Source organism: Chroicocephalus ridibundus, chromosome 8, assembly GCF_963924245.1.
Source record: "Chroicocephalus ridibundus chromosome 8, bChrRid1.1, whole genome shotgun sequence".
Classification (NCBI taxonomy): domain Eukaryota; kingdom Metazoa; phylum Chordata; class Aves; order Charadriiformes; family Laridae; genus Chroicocephalus; species Chroicocephalus ridibundus.
In genome coordinates this window covers 51,647,068-51,663,070 of record NC_086291.1, presented here as the reverse complement: position 1 = coordinate 51,663,070, position 16,003 = coordinate 51,647,068, and the positions used below count along the sequence as shown (strand labels likewise).

General features: G+C 45.5%; 1 protein-coding gene across 1 annotated transcript; it reads left to right on the top strand.

Annotated features, from left to right (window-relative positions):
- The first annotated feature begins 642 nt into the window (after window positions 1-642).
- Window positions 643-7,648, top strand: C1QTNF8 (C1q and TNF related 8). The gene is made up of 3 exons (XM_063344370.1): window positions 643-766; window positions 6,074-6,320; window positions 7,101-7,648. The coding sequence occupies exons 2-3, from the start codon at window positions 6,089-6,091 to the stop codon at window positions 7,646-7,648; spliced, it is 780 nt and encodes a 259-aa protein (XP_063200440.1). The 5' UTR covers window positions 643-766; window positions 6,074-6,088.
- The last annotated feature ends 8,355 nt before the right edge of the window (window positions 7,649-16,003 follow it).

Genomic DNA, 16,003 nt, shown 5'->3' with positions numbered 1-16,003 from the left:
GGGGCAATTCACCCACACTGGAAATAGGCACACACTAAAAAAGTACCAGAAAATAAAAACCAAACCATATAATTAGAAGCAGAGCTACAAATTCACTGGCTAAGTGTTCAGCCAGGCCGTTACGAATATGGATGCAGATAACATCCCCGGACATCTCCATGGACGGATCCTGGTTTTGCCTCTGTTCCTGCCCCGCTCACAACTCGCAGGGCTCGAACCGCCCTGGCTGTCTCCAGCAGCGCTCCCAGTTCTTCTGCTTCACCCCAGCCCCTTGTATAAACACTGCGGACAAGAGGGCGTTAACATTGGTCATCTGCAAACCACTACAGACAGCGGAAATTTTTAAACCACGTTGCTTTTCGGCTTCCAAATATTCTTGTCTGTGAGCCCTCAAGTCACTCGGTGGCTGCAGACGGGCTCCGGATGCTCAGCTCGAGTGAAGCCTCTCTGCAGCATCGTGTCGGAGAGGAGCTGCCCCACGCCCAGCTCTGGCACTGCGGGCAGAGGAACCGCTGAGCTGTGGCAGCTTTGCCTTGGAAAACACACAAGCTCCTTGAGCGTTTTGGGCTTTTCTACAATAAGTTGCTCATGAAGAAATTTTAGACCCTCCTAGGGAAGAAAATAAAAAAACACCCGAGCAAATAATTTCCAAGAGGAAGTCCAGCGTCCAGACAAACCCAGCCCTAACGATGCTTCGTTTCCTGCTGCTGGCGGTGCAAGGAGGTCTGGAGCAGTGAGAAGGTTAAGGCTTGAAAGAAGACAAAAGGTAAAAAAGCAGAACCGGAATAGTTTCCATCTCTGGAACGATGCCGAGGCTCAATGCTGACACATCCATGTGTTTTCCATCTCTGCGGCGCAAGAAAGGTTTTAGTCTTAACCGCTCTCTTGGGTTTTCAGTTAAGATTTGCCACTAATTAAAAAGGGCAGCGGCTGGTGTTGTCCTGTGCGCCGTGAATTTAAAGCAAAGATAGTCATAGGTTGCTTTTCTGAGTGAACCCTTAGGAATAACAGGAAGGAAAATGCAAGTAGAAGTTTAAAGCGCAGCTCAGGGATCCGAGAGCAATTTCTGCCTCGTGAACTCTCAATATCACAACAGCACAGTTATTGGTGGGATTTACTCTTCGAGCATCCCTGCAAGGTAAGGATGTACTTCCACTGTACCCAGTGAAAACCCGGGCTGGGGTAGGTTAAGGTACCTTTGCCTTGACCTATACATCCCGCAGGGGCTGCTTGTGGTGCCGATGGACCAGACAAGGTTTGGCCAAGATTAAGCTTCAGGTTGCAAACTCCACGTTGTGGAGTGTTGTGCTACTGTGGTTGTCCAACCACAGGGAAAAACCTTTTGGTCCAGCCTCCAGGCTGACTTGCTTTGCATTCTTGCTTTATTTTCTCTCTGCGCAGAGGAAGTAAGCTATTTTTGCAGAAATTACGGGGATTTCTTATCATTTGTATTGCCCAGATGTGCTACTTTACATCAAAGCATTAAAATTCTTCAGGTACACAGAATCATTAAAAAGCTTTGCGTGAGCCTCATACTTAAGCTGTCTACCTTGAGCTATAAGATTAAACTCAATCATGAACCAAAAAAATCAATCAAGGTGCTCTCTCCAGCTGTAATAGTGTCAAGAAAATATATTTAAATAACAAGTTGCACACAAGAAGAAAGAATCACATCATTTAACTCCCTGGACTGGAACTAATGGCTTCTGCCCTTCCCTAGCAAAGGTTTGTGGCATCTCTAAAGCCCCGCATGGGAGGAATTTGGCTTTTTTTTTTTTGCTGGAAGACACTGGGAGTGCTAGGTGTCACTGGAAAACCATCAATTTTGATGCACTTTGTTCATAGGAGGTAAAAAAATATGTAAATAAAAAGCCTGATGGATTATATTTTAAGTCAGGGTACTTCCAAGGTCAGCGCAGAGTGAAATACGTTATTTAATCATCTGTTCTGCCTTGGATTGAGCATGGTAGACAAAAGCGTCCCTGATTTAGGCATTGCATCCTCACCAGGACTGTGGGCCAGCAGCCGTTAAAGGGTTCGAATTGCCGGCTCTGGTGAGGAAGACAAACACACCCGTCCAAAAGGGTCCGAACACTGGGAGTGTTTGAATTCAATGCAAAGAGACTGGTATTTTCACTTGCTTTTTCTTCTTGTTTTGGGCCTGGCAGAAATACCTGAACAAACAGTCCCTTTCGGTAATATTTCAATCTTGTCTTTCTACTCAGAAATTCAGAAGGGAAGAAAAGGGACAGAAAAAGCAAACAGTCTTTTTAAACCTTAGCTAAAGGGTGGTTTCAGTCAAAGAAAACTTTCATTACGTTTAAACAGCTCTCCAACAATAACACATATTCTAGTGTTATAAGGGACACAACCACCAGTCATCCTCATCACCAAAATTCACTGAAATTAACTGCCTTTTCATCAAGTTCAGATATCTCCTTTCATCATTCATAAATTTTCGTTTTGCACATGCAGAATTCCTTCCTTAGCACCAGATTAACATCACCCTGGGTTTCATCCTGGCTCCGCTCGCAGAGGCTGGGGACTGTGCTGTGTTTCATGGCTTTGGAGTGGGGAGGCTTGAAAGTCTCATGGGAAGAGCAAGTCATTTATCTTGAAATGACCTCTTGCAACCAAGCAGGTTGCGCGCTCAGCCTTGTGGTGAGCTTTCTGCTTAGCGAGCATTTTGCAAAAAGAGTTTACATTTTTTCTACCTGCCGCTGCAAGCTTTTCAACTGAAATGTTTTAAACTCATCAATCGTCAATCAACTGTTTCAAAATGAAGCCAAGCTAAAAGCAGAGACAAAGAAGCTGAACTGAAAAAATGGTTTTGAGAGAGAGGGGGCTGAGACCATCTTCTTTTCCTCAGGTGAAACATTTACGGACTTCAAAGTTTCCAAAGACATGAGACTAGTTTTCCTCCCAGCCACTAGAATGCCTGCGTGTTTGTCATCATCTCTGGGTTTTTCTACACGACAAGAAAAACAAGATTTCTGAATCAAATCAGGTTGCGATTTGCAGGTTCCCCACACAGAAAACAAGAATTTATACTTCCAGTTTTAATCTGTTGCTTTCGGGATGCTCCTGTCCATCTCTCGAGTGGTGTTGTGAAGGATGACCAAAGAGGAATGTACTCAGTTTTGCAGCCTCGGGTCGTTCAATGCGGGACTAATGCATCATTTTAGGCACTAACGAGCATGTCAGATCCCGGTGGGAAGAAGGATGGATGTCCCTCCCGGTGCAGGGATCTGAATGATGTGCAGGAGAGGCAGCCTCCCTGCCCGTGCTCTGGTGAGTCACGGCCACAGCAGAGCAAAGCCGACTCTGGTGTTTGCTGTCTTCCCAAGAAGATAAACCTGTGCAGCTGAAGTCAAATCCATCATTGCCACATTTGACAAAATAAGGTCACAATAATTATCTTTAAGGGAAAAAACCAAATGGCTAAAAACAACCCTTCACTTTACCTTACCTCATAGGCCTTAAATTCTGAGCTTCATCGTTTTTGTATTTTATTTATTTATTTATTTATTTTTTTAAAGGCATCAGATTTGACTTCCCTACCACCACAAGAGTTATATTTGCCTCTCCCCTGAAATTTGGCTCAAATCATTCTTTTCTCCAGACTAACATGATCTTATTATAAGGAAATCCTTACCAGGTTGTTTCCTTTCCTGTTGCATATTTGATTTCTCTGGTTTGGGGTTTTTCCTTCACCTGCTCTCCAGTTTCGTGCTGGGTATCTTCCAAACGTAATCCCATGCTGCTGAATTCATTGTCCTTTTCTTGCAGTCCTCTCGGACTCCTTTCAGTCCAGCGCTTTCCTATTTTACTTCTTCTCCTGGCCTTTCTTGCTTGTTAAGAGCAGATTGCAAACCTGAAACTCTGTTTATTCACATATGTCATTAAGGTTTCCCATAACCACAGATACTGCAACCAAATGCATATTTCTGCCACTTCAATGAGCTAACTTCACTAACTTTTTGAAGGAAAATGAGGTGTAGGGGTGTCAGCTCTAGGATGCCCTGAACTGACTGGATTATTGCTTCATTTGCTTCATTTTTTTCCCCAAAAGCAATTTCTAGCCAATAACTTGAGTAATTGTTCTTCATGAATCATGCAAGTGGCCGTGATTTCTTCAACGGGTGCTTGGATTACCGTAATGTAAAATGTGCACAGCCCGAACACTGATTTTTCACCCAGACTTTTTTTTTTTGCCTTAAGCCACTTCTAAAAATAGGAAAGTCATTCATCTTAGGAAGAATAATGGCCTATAAAAATGTAAAGTAATTTCTTCATATTTATGAATCCTTTCCCTTCCGCCCATTATGAATACCCCTCTTAATGAATGCTCTTTCTCCTTCATGAGGGTATTATGAGCAATTATGTCCTCTGGTTTTAATGTTCTGATAATGTAATCCAACGGCCTATACTTTATCCCCAGGTTATTGATTACCCACGCTCCTGAGAAGGGCTAAATAGATTTTAGTCCCACAGAGGACTGCGACTCTCAGTGACCATGGGGTCTTCTTTGGACCATTATGTATACGCACAAACTTTAATCACAGCAGAGGAGACTCCAGAAACATTATCTGGACCCCCAAATGCTCTCCATGGTGCAAAACTTTCTGTTCTGGTCACGTACGGGCTGGTTATTTATGGCCTGCTGTCCATTTAGACTTGCATTGCTTTTCTGTTCCTGTTTGGCAGCACAAAGATGGCTTAAGAAGAGAATGAAAATTAAAAAGGACTTAATGAAAATGAAATTCATGCCTTGAACACTGATATAAAAGGAGTATTAATCCCTCCTCAGACTTGTACCTGGAATGAGGTACAATTATGAATAGAAAGATCATTTCAAGTTATGACAGATTTGATGAAAGGACTTTCACTGCTGTCAGACGGAAAGTTATTATGCTGCTGCTAATAAGTATTCATCAGGTTTCCAGGGAGCTGGATTACACCAAGTAATAAAAGGTGTGAATGACAGTTCTTTTGGGGCAGGTAAGAACTAGAAGAAAGCATCTCCCAACAATGCTGGTACAATCCGAGTACCTTGCCCTGTACCGACACTTTTTTTTCATATTTTCCCAACTGGTCCATTTTGTGCCCAGTGAAGCCTTTGTAGAGCTCCAAGGCAGGATTCTCTCCCTCCCTCTGCTGATGGGACCTGTGTGTTCCTTGAGCTATTTCTGAAAGCTCAGGCCATCTAGCTACTACCTGCCCAAACCATTCCAGGAATTAAAGCTGGTAAAACAGGAACTGTAAAAGCCGTTCCCAGCCTGAGGTTAGCAAGAGTCCATCCAACTAATTGGACTTTGGATAAGATCCAAAAGGCATCAGTCCAAAATCTGTCTTGTATGAAACACCACTGCAATCACTAGAATGACACTAATTACACATGGAATGAGGCAGCAGTTTCCTGTCCCCAGCTCCAATCCCTCCCTAGGAAGGAGGTCGATGGGGAGCTAGAGAAAACTCACCTCCTTTGCACCACCTGAAACATTTTCTCTCTGTTTGTTTCACCCAGTATTCAGGGCTTTTGGAGCTCACCAGTAGCAGATGAAAATGTAATAGATGATCTCAAAAACTAGTGTTTGTGCAGAGCAAATCCCAGTACAGTCTGTTTGTTGTGGCTGTTTGGGTTTCCATTCTGCATACCGGCAAATAAAAATGGAAAGTGTACATAGAAATTCTGCTAGGAGCAGCACATGGATGTGGTCAAAGCCAGGCAGCGAGTGTGCCTTGAGGAGAGCTTGCTGTGACAGCTTTAAGCGTGTCAGCCTTGAGTTTCTGATCTCAGCAGGTTTTGTTTGGTTTTTTTCTTTTGTTTACCTGGTGTCTCTTGTCAGACATTTCAACTGTAGGTAATGAAAGACAGGGATTGCCTTTTCCGTTGCTTGTAAACAGTACGCAGTGGGGCACCCTTCCTACCTGGAGTCTCCTGGTGCCACTGCAAGATAAGCTAATAATTAATCAGAAGAAATACACCTTGCGGTAGCATTAACAGATGGCCCATCAGAAGCTCTGATTTGAATCACCGTGTTAATCATTTCTGTTCCTTTGCTTGGTCCAGCTGGCTCTACTGAAGATGAGCGAGATGAAGATGTTTCTCCTGCTCTTGGTGTCCACTGCAAACGTTGGTGCCATACTGGAAAAGGGTCTGCCGAGACGGGAGCCGCGGCGCCTCTCGTGTGTGCGATGCTGTGGGCCATCTGAGCAGCCTGTCTCCATCATCTCCTCCCGATACACAAGGATGAGCAGTGACCCTGCCTATTCGGTACCCAAAGTCCAGCCCACTATAGATATCACCATCCTCAAAGGTGGGTAAGGCTGACTACCATGATAACATCCTTTGTCTTACTTGCTTACCCTCATTTTGCAAGCTGTGCTCCTCCCTACACCACAAAACTCATCCACTTTATTTACCCAAAAGAAGATCAAGGGGTGACATGGCACCCTGTAAATGTGTGCAAATGGGAAGAGTTGGCAAAAGGCTCTAATCCATAAAAAACCTAGAATCATTGGAAGCTCAAGTTAGGTCACACTAAAAAGTAGATGCAAATGTTGTCACTGAATTGCTAAATGGTAGAGTTAGAGACTAGGCAAAACGCTTACTCACTTTTTCCATTGCACATTTTTTCGTCTCAGTAAGGCAGGCAAACAAAAATTAAGCATATAAAGACAGGAGACGTGGCAGGGAGTCCTGCGAGCGGGGTTATGCAGACCAGAAGAACCCAACCACCGCTCCCAGGCTCAAATCAGACCTCAGCAAAATCAATAATTTCTCTTGCCCTAACCTCCGCACAAAGTTGCTGGGTTCGTGACTACTGGATTCATGTAACCACTCTGGTGAGGTCATGGAGTTTCACTGTTGGGCGTTAAACATTGGCACCACAAGTTCAGTGGGGCCAAGCTTTCAGATGGCATTTTTAGCCTTATGAGAATTAGGAGTGTGCTGGTGTCTGACCCATGCTTCCAGATATCTGTGCTGGGAAAACAGTGTTTTAGCAGCTGCTGTGCTTGTAGTGTCCAGCAAGGATGCGTCCGCACCTTGATCTTCTCATGCTTGTGTTTGACAAGGTTTTCCTTTATGCCCGCAGGTGAGAAGGGCGAAATGGGAGAGAGAGGGTACCCCGGAGCAGTTGGGAAGGAAGGAGAAAGGGGGCTACGTGGCTTTAATGGACGGAAGGGACAGAAAGGCCAGCCTGGCCCGCAAGGCCATTCCTGCAAGCAGCTCTACGCTGCTTTCTCAGTGGGTCGGAGAAAACCCCTTCATAGCTCAGACTACTTCCAGCACGTCACTTTTGACACCGAGTTTGTGAACCTCTACAAACACTTCAACATGTTCTCGGGGAAGTTCTTCTGCTATGTGGCAGGAGTCTACTACTTCAGCCTCAACGTCCACACCTGGAACTTCAAGGAGACCTACCTGCACTTGATGAAGAATGAGAAAGAGGTGGCCATCCTCTACACCCAGCCCAGTGATCGGAGCATCATGCAGAGCCAGAGCCTGATGCTGGACCTGCAGGAAGGAGAGGAGGTCTGGGTGAGGATGTTCAAGCGGGAGCGAGAAAATGCCATCTATAGTGAGGAGTCAGATGTTTACATCATCTTCAACGGCCATTTAATCAAGCCAGCCGTAGAGTAGCCATTCATCAGCTTTAGGCTCAAAGCTTTGGTAGATACATTAGTGTCTTCCCTCTTAGAAACGCATATGTCTAGTTCCACTAGGAAGGATTACAGGCCTCCTGGCCTGCTGTCAGGGTTGCTTGTCCATGCCAAGGACACCTGCGTGGATGGAGGTGACTGTGCTTCGAGGTGATGCAAGCTACACAAGTACTGAGAAGGCTTCAGCCCTTACGTGCCCTGGAGAAGCAGCACACAGAAGGCCCCAGTTCTGCAGCCCTGTAGAGAGCCCCGGTAATATCCCTGAAGAGTTTGCCAAGTTGGTAGCAAAAATCTAACCTCTTTGCTCTGCTTTAGAGAAGATACTTTAATTATACTAAGGGTCATCTTCAGATACCAGTTATCTGGGTGCTAGTTAAGAATTGTCGTTACTCCTACCATAATACTTGGGAATCTTTGCAGTGTGCAGTATTGCTAGTAAGAGCCCACACTCGCCAGCACCTACACCAGGTCTGCTCCACTCAGGTAGGCAAGAACGCACCAGTGTTAAGAACAATATTTTGCACAGTACATTTACCCTAAATTACATTTTTGTTCCATTTCATGTAATATTACATTCTGAGAGCATAATGCTAGAATGAGATAAATAGCAGCATATCGATCTGGCAAAGCTTTTTCAGCGGCACATAGTTTTAAGTACAGTTGTAGCCACGTGCTATAACTTTGCTAGACTTCTGTACTGCTAGCAATACTTCTCACACAAGAACATCCAACATGGCTGGGAATGCGCGTGTTTCCCATTTTAAGGAAAGTGGTGGGCCCTGCCTTAGGATCCGATTTCAGGGTGCTCATTGTCAACTGGAACTTGAGGCCATGCTCATGTCTGAAAATTATCATTTTATGGCACCCTCATTTCTGGAAAACGGAGAACAAAACTGGAAAGAAAAAAGGTGCTTTACTGCAATCGGCAATATGTTAGGGGATTTGATTTCTTTTTCCTAAAAAATTGACGTAACAGTGGAAAGGTACACGCAGCAGTGAGAAACATCGTTTCTCCCAGGTCCTCCTTGCCCCTTCCCCCAGTCTCTCGTTTGCATCCCGACCCATTTGTATGAAGGCTACATGAAAAGTTCTTGCTAGGCAAACTGCTTCAGTGCTGTACCTCCCCTATCCACAGCTGTTTGGAAAAGTAGCTGAAATAAAGGTATTGCTTTGAGTACACTTGCTTTGTTTATCTTATCTCCATACACCTTTTCACAGTACAGGGCTAAAAGCATTAGACTGAACATCCAGTCCCACACAACAATCTCAGGTGACAATTTTAGTTACTTTAATACCAAAGGGCTCCAGAAACCAGACCGACACCAACTCCTCTCCTTGCAGGCCAGTAAACAGCCATCATCAATTACCATGATGGGGAGACAGAGAAGTTAATGACCCCTTGCTGTAAAATAAATACTGAATCTTTGAGATCTCACAATCTTTGTGAAGATAGGGACTTTTAAGTAGCCTATCCGTGATGTAGATGCATGAAAATGGGTCTACAAGCCTTGGAACACCATGTCTGCTCCTGTTTCCATCAAAGCCTGCAACCCTGAAAAGGAAAAGTGGGAAACTTGCACAGCTTTAAAAAAGCACTCGCAAGGGCATTTTATGCAGATCTTCCGCTGACCTGCTGTCAGCTGTCCCAGTTGCTGAGGTCAGGCCATTGCACAGCATTTCCTTCCCACCCTCCTTCTAAAAAAGCTTCCTAATCAGCTGTTTCCATTAGGATGATGGTAAAAGCCCTAACGGCTGCATTGCTTATTTGCAGCACGCCACTTAGTACTGAGAGCACTAACGGGGAGATGCCAGCCCTGAGCAAACACATGCGCGAGCAGAAACCTTTCCGCTGCACGGGACTCAGTGAAGGCATTTGCAGACTGTTTTTCCCAGCCATTTGAGAGCTCAAAATCTTTTTTTCCCCTTCCTCTGTCCCTGGTTTGGAATCGTTCCCAGCCCAGACCTAGATTTTACAGCTGCAGAAAGTCATACTCCGGGTGCAGGGTGCCACTGGCGAAGGACCACGCGAGATGCCTGTGGTGGAGCAGGGATTATCCGCTGAGGCTGATGCGGTCTCGGGGCTGTCTAACATTCCTCAGATTTCGAGCAGTTTCACCGCAGCTTGGGCTCGCCCCCGTCTGCAGTTCGCTGCATTGACTATAATTAAAGAAAAAAAAAAAAAAAAAGGATCCAACCCTCTTAAAATGTCATGCCCAGCTGGAGTTATTGACAGTGCTTAATCCAGCGCTGGAAAAAACACACCCGGAATGTGTTTATGTTCAATCCGCACTGATTTTGGAAAAGTTACTTTCTACCAGGAAGCAAGCAAAAATTCTTCCATCTATACCACTATACATGCGTAGCTCCATAACCCCAGACACATAATTAGAAACAGTCTGATTATTGAAGCAATAAGACACATTCAAAATGCGCATGGCTGATATGTGAGTGGCACAAGCAGGTAAATCATTAAAGCCACATTGGTTTCAGGTGCCGAATAAACTTTCCTATAATAAAAAAGGTTATCGAGTTGCCTACGTTATTCAAATTAGTTATTTATAGCATCAAATAACTAGAAGTTTCAACCTTCTGAGTCCTTTGTGGGAAAACAATTGCAATATCTAAAAAGCGTAATGTATGAAGACGTTTGTACTGCCACCTTTTGAAAGGATCCATCAGGTTTTTTTCCAACTTCTAATATGTAAATAGCATAATGTATAAAAGCATTCGTACTGCCACCTCTTGAAAGCATCCATCAGTTTTTTTCCAACTTCAAGGGCTGGGACAAGCATCCCTGTTTAGAGGGGTTTAATGAGCCAAATCCAAAGCACAAATATTTGAGATCTGCTCATCAACATACAGGCAGCTTGCCAGGGCCTCTCTTATAGGAACAGAATTTAAATCCCTTTTTTCCAGCAATATGTGGCTTGGAGAACTAAACGTTGAAAAAAAGATTTTTCAGTTCTCTTTTGAAGAGAAGAAAGTGGGGGATTTAAGTGCTGAAATCCAAATGAAAAGGAAAAAACTTAATTTGTATTTATTTTTCCAATTATTTCCCTAAATTGGCACTTTGTATTTTATGCTTTGACATAAGTCATCAGGGATTTGTCAGAACATTTTTTCCAAATCCTTCAGTGAACAGTATTACACAGAAATGACAAAACTGCCTCAGCTGCCATAAATCCCAGTGCGTTTTATTAAGAACCATTAACTCTCCTGTAGGTCTCACCCCAGGAGCCTTGTAGAAGATGAAGCCCCCGTGGTACAAGGCACCAATAAACCAATTTGCCAAAATAACCTTACCTGTCCTTGGGGCAGGGCCAGAAATAGGGGAAGCAGAGGAATCTGTTGAGATCATATACTAGGAGCTGTAAATGGCGAACAGGAGCCTTCTGTAACAGGAAGATTATGGAAAACATCAGATGAGAAGCACCGACCCCCTAAAAATCTCTTTCGGTTGGCATAGGAAGATTAAAACAGACTTGAAAACAGCATACTCTGTTTTCTGACTGCAAATCCATACGAGATTTACACTTACTAGCCCAAGCTTTGGCAATAGGGAGGAGATAAACTCATCTAACATCTTCTCCTCCATTTCTTCAGCATCAGAACCGCAGAAGAGTGCCTCACAATGAGAGAGCGTGCTGGGACAGCATCTGTCCTTGAAAAAGAGGTAAAAAATTGAGGAGAGGAGAGCGAGCAAATGACCTGCCCACAGCCACCGGGGGTAGGGCAAGATTTACGCGCAGTATAAGGAAAAAACACTTCAAGTAGAAGGAGAATGAGACTCTACAAGTGGCTGCAGCATGAAAGACAAGCTCTCCATCCCAGGAAGACTTCAATGGGATCCTGGGATCCGCCAGGAACAATAAGGGCGACTCTGGCTTACAGCAGAGAAATGCACCACAGAGCTGCACGCTGCCCCGTTAACCTTCTTTTCCTGTAGATTTAGACTTCAGTTTGTTGGTTTTGTTTTTTTTTTTAATTGAGAAAAACCTGAGAGAGCCACAAGAAATAGCTCCCACTACAAATCCCCATATGAAGAAGCCGAGCCAGGCCTGCTTTCACATTGCTTTAAATATGCTTCAGCTGCCATTTCCAGTACCGCAAGCCAATATGTAGGAAATCCGGCAGCACAACTCAGTAATTACTGAGGATCTGTCTGCCCCATTGAATCCTGTGCTTAACTCTGTCTTATGACTTCCAAACGTGCTCGTTCACTACCCTTCCTGACATGAACGCACTAAACGAAGCATTGCATTAAGAGTTGTAGGATTTCTGCAGAATCCTTACTTAGCTACATAATCGCTCTATAACTTGCCTTTTGCTCATTTTTCTCTGTTCTGATCCCTGCAGGTGTAAGACAGGAAAAAAAAAAAAAATCCTTGCACTTGCAGACTTAACCTAAACCCACCACTTCTCTGAGTTCAAACACAGAAGCATCTGACTTCTAACAGAGTCTGACCATCTTTTCCCTGCAAGTTTAAAAATAGCACAGGTTTCCCTTCCTTCCCTCCCCTTTCCTTTTCCAGAAGCAGAATTTAGGGGTGGTGCTTGAACTCCTCTTTATATGGAGAAGCAGCAAATTACTTGGAGCCCACCTGAGCCTGCCCTAACAAGCTGAGGGTCTGTCTAAGGCAGCAGTAAAGGCTGGGGTGCCTTTTGGACTTGCTGGGGAGGGTGAGTTTCCTGTAGGTTTAATGAGTGAGGTGCTGGGGAAAAATTATAGATGAGAATTTCCCCTGAGTTTTTAACAGAAGATTAGAGAAAGCGTTGTGTTTCACCGTGCTCTGAGTGCACTCGGGTCTTCCCTGTTGCCTGTGATGAACCGCAGCAGTGCTGAGCGTGAGGGTGCTGTTCAAAGACCTTTCTTGGGTCCTGTTGCGCGTCCTGCAACTCCTTCACTGACCTAGCAGAAGACTTTGCTCTTAAAGAATTTAATCCCTTTTTGTGAAGTCTTTAAATAATGCTATAACCACTCAGAAGCACTTTCTTGAAAGCTTATAATCCTGGCTGTGACAAACAACCAGTGTTCAGGCTAATAGCTCTCACAGTGCTATTGGAGCTCATTATACCTGGCAGAGCTGGTGGCTGGGCTGGTGCTTAGCGCTCTTGATGCCAAATGGCATAAAGGAAACTAAACCCTCTGTGTGCTCCCTGTTTTCTCTCCTAATTATTCTGTTCCTGTATCCTTGCTCCTCGTCAAACCCTGCTGCTCTGTACTGTCAGCCTTGTCCGAGTTGATTAAACTTCTGAACTAGTTCATTGACTCTGTGAGACTGTTCGGGTGAGCGGCAAAGCAAAAGTCATCTCCTTTAAGAGAGCCTTTCTTATAGCATTTTTTAATTCTCGATAATTAGAGCAGCAGGTGAAGATTAGGTCTTCTTCTTGCTGTAGGTTCAGCAGTGAATCTGAAGCACGGTTAATCACCTTGCTTGCACCCCTGTGATGGTAATGAGTAGCCAAAGCCAGGTGAGAAGTGGACCTGAGAGGACTGACACTGTCCCCTGCACTAACCACTCCAGCAATCTGCCTCCTGCTCTCTCTCCTGCTCACCGTGTGCTTGTGGTATCCCGGGGAGAGGACGTGCTCATCCTGCTGCTGCTCTCTGCTTTACAGCAGCTCTCTGAGCCAGGGTTAGGGTTGCTAAGCCTGAAATCTTGCTCTGTCCTGAGTCTTTCAATTGTGCTCTTCAAAGATAGCCCAGTTCCTTGATTTGATTTCAGCCAGCAGCAATAAGCCATCCCTTAGTAACTGCTGTAATCACAGTTCTCTTCTGGCTGATCATGAGCTTATAAGGGCTGGGAGCTAGTGCGAATCAGCCTTTTCCCAGCCAAATGAGACTGGTAAAATCCCTATTCTGCCAACTTCCACTCCAAATGTTAAATCCCCCTAAACTCTAGCTCTTTGTGTGTTTTTTTTCTGCCTGTAAATATCCGGAGTGGGACCTGACAGCAAACATGCTTCTCCCCAGCAGCAGTTTAGTGTTTGTCCTCTGATCCCACGTTGGGCGGGCTGTGTTCGGGCGGGCTGTGCTACGAGCCTGTTTAGGCACTAACCACTTTGCTCTGAGGACGTGCTGGACACTTTTGGAAGTCCCTTCTGAAACCTCTCTTCAGGTACCCAAGTCTTAAAAGCGGTGATCCCGTGAAAACTAAAACCTGAACATTTCTTTCTGAGCGTGTCTGGGGACGTGTGAGGCGCGGGTGGGAGCTGCAGGTGTGTGTCTGACACTCGGTGCTCGAATATCAGCCGCTCAGTGGATTAGCTAATATTGCAAACACACATCGCCATGCAGTGCCTGCATCCTGCCTGCTCTGCTTACGCTTGCCCACCTCCCTCCATCCCCGGGATGCTGCAATTTGTTGCAGCAGGGATATGCGACAGCTCCTGTATTCCCATCTTCTCGCAGCCTGGTTTCTGGTGGGGAGGCTGTTTCTGGTGAGTCTTCATCTCTCTTCGCTTTCTGGAAGCATCCTTCTCTGTCGGTCAGGGTAAGAACAAAAGGAACCTCTGCCTTCGGCAAACTGCTTTCTTCCTCTCAATAAGGAAACTTTTATTTTACAACAGGAACAGGCAGATAACATCAATGCAGATAAGGAAACCAGGCAACAAATAAAGCTAATGGGTTGCGTTTGGATGAGTTGAATGGGACTTAATGATTCTAGTAAGAACCTATTCACTAACAAAGATTTGAAGTAGCAGATAAAACGCAGCAGATAGAATAGGAAAGTGTTAAAACAAATAGAAACCACTTATAAGCCAGGCAGTAATACATAGCTAAAAGGCTGGAGACTTTGGCCCCTACAAGCTATGCAGACATCGGTGACTTCCCCGCTCTTGCCCTTCAGTTTGCTTGGTTAGGAGGCTGGGAATGGTGTTTCCCAAACCATTGGGCTGTGTCTCCAGGTAGAGCAGACAGGGGCGCCCCAGGATGGCTGGGAAGCCCCCATCATGAGTTGCTCAGGGAGAGGTAGGACACGGCGGGGGTTCCTTGTCCTTGCTCCATGCCGTGCACTGTGGCCGTCCCTGCCAAAGCCTGGAAATGACACTTTCTCCTCCTGCACCCATATTTTCCATGGTGGTTTTAGCTTCTGTGGCAAAGGTCCAAGCAGCAGCACCTGGAAACTGCAAACCTGTGTGCGCTCTCTGCCAGTTCACGCTTCCTGGCCCCTTTTCTTTGCCTAATTTTGTGAGATTTTATATGCTTTCTGCCTAACCAGGTCTTCAGTTAGAAGTCTCCGGGTGAAAGTGTTCACGTGTTGGGTGGCTGTAGTGGAGCAGGACCTATCTTCTTGTGGGAAAAGCTCAGAGCTGGCTGTTTGCGTCCTTAGAGAGCTGGATTTGGCTGCAGCAGAAATGTGGGCAGAGCTTTGACCCCCTCTGCCCGCAGCTCAGGGACCAGCAAACAGGGGGATGAGCTGGTGGAGCCCCTCTGGTGCTGCGGGGGCTTTGCTTCCCTTCTCCCAAACCAAGGGAAGTTTTCTTGACAGCAGCTGCACTTCGTGCTCCAGCCAAAAGCTGCTGCAGAGGATCTGGGCACCCCGACAATTGCTGCCATACATTGGGCATGACAACCTAATGCTATTTGCAACTCCTTTCTTCCAGGGAAAATTGCATTAAAGCTAACTCACAAAGAGGTTGCTTCCTCCCTCCGTCATGGGGGGAGCGGACACGTTTTTGCTGGCTCAGGGACCTGGATGCCGCAGTGTGGGCAAGTGGCGGATCTCCTCCTGCCTTTGCCACCGAAAGGCCTTTGATGGAGCAGAACTCCATCACTGGGTTTGGCTTTTTGCTCATGCAAAATGCCAGCACTGCACGGCTGCCCGCCCGTACCCAGGGAAACACATCGCCCTGTTTCTAAGCAAGGAAGAATGTACATCAATTACTCGACAAGGTCGTTTGTCCCTCTGTTTCTCTCTCTGTGCTTTTCAGCCCATTTCCAGGCAGAATTCTGACTCTTCTGTTGATTGAAAAGGCACCTGTACAGTGAAGTGTAAATCACATGCTGCCGTGTGCATCTTGGGTGGCAGGTCCAGACAAGCATTAGCATCCAGGGAATTAAACAGTGTCTGCCTGGTTTTGGGGTGTCTGCCACTCTTATTTGCGGTGCCTGGACCCCATTAAGGTAAGAATTTCTCTGAAGTGGTCTGGGCAGGACTCCCCATCATTTTTAATTTCAGTCCTGGGTAAAACCAAGGAGGGGAAAAGCTCAGAAAGTGCTCTGGAGGGAAGGAAAAGGCCAAGACTTTCAAACTTCAGTAACAAGCTTCAGAAACACTCCACTGCGAACAAGCACAGGTTCTGGCCCTGAAACCTGCTCCTCTCTGTAGGA

What these genes read in the sequence shown, in the direction of transcription:
- C1QTNF8 (XM_063344370.1), top strand. Translation starts at nt 6,089, where the DNA reads ATGAGCGAGATGAAGATGTTTCTCCTGCTCTTGGTGTCCACTGCAAAC. An exon ending in AGATATCACCATCCTCAAAG is followed by an intron (nt 6,321 to 7,100) that starts GTGGGTAAGGCT and finishes TTATGCCCGCAG; the next exon opens with GTGAGAAGGGCGAAATGGGA.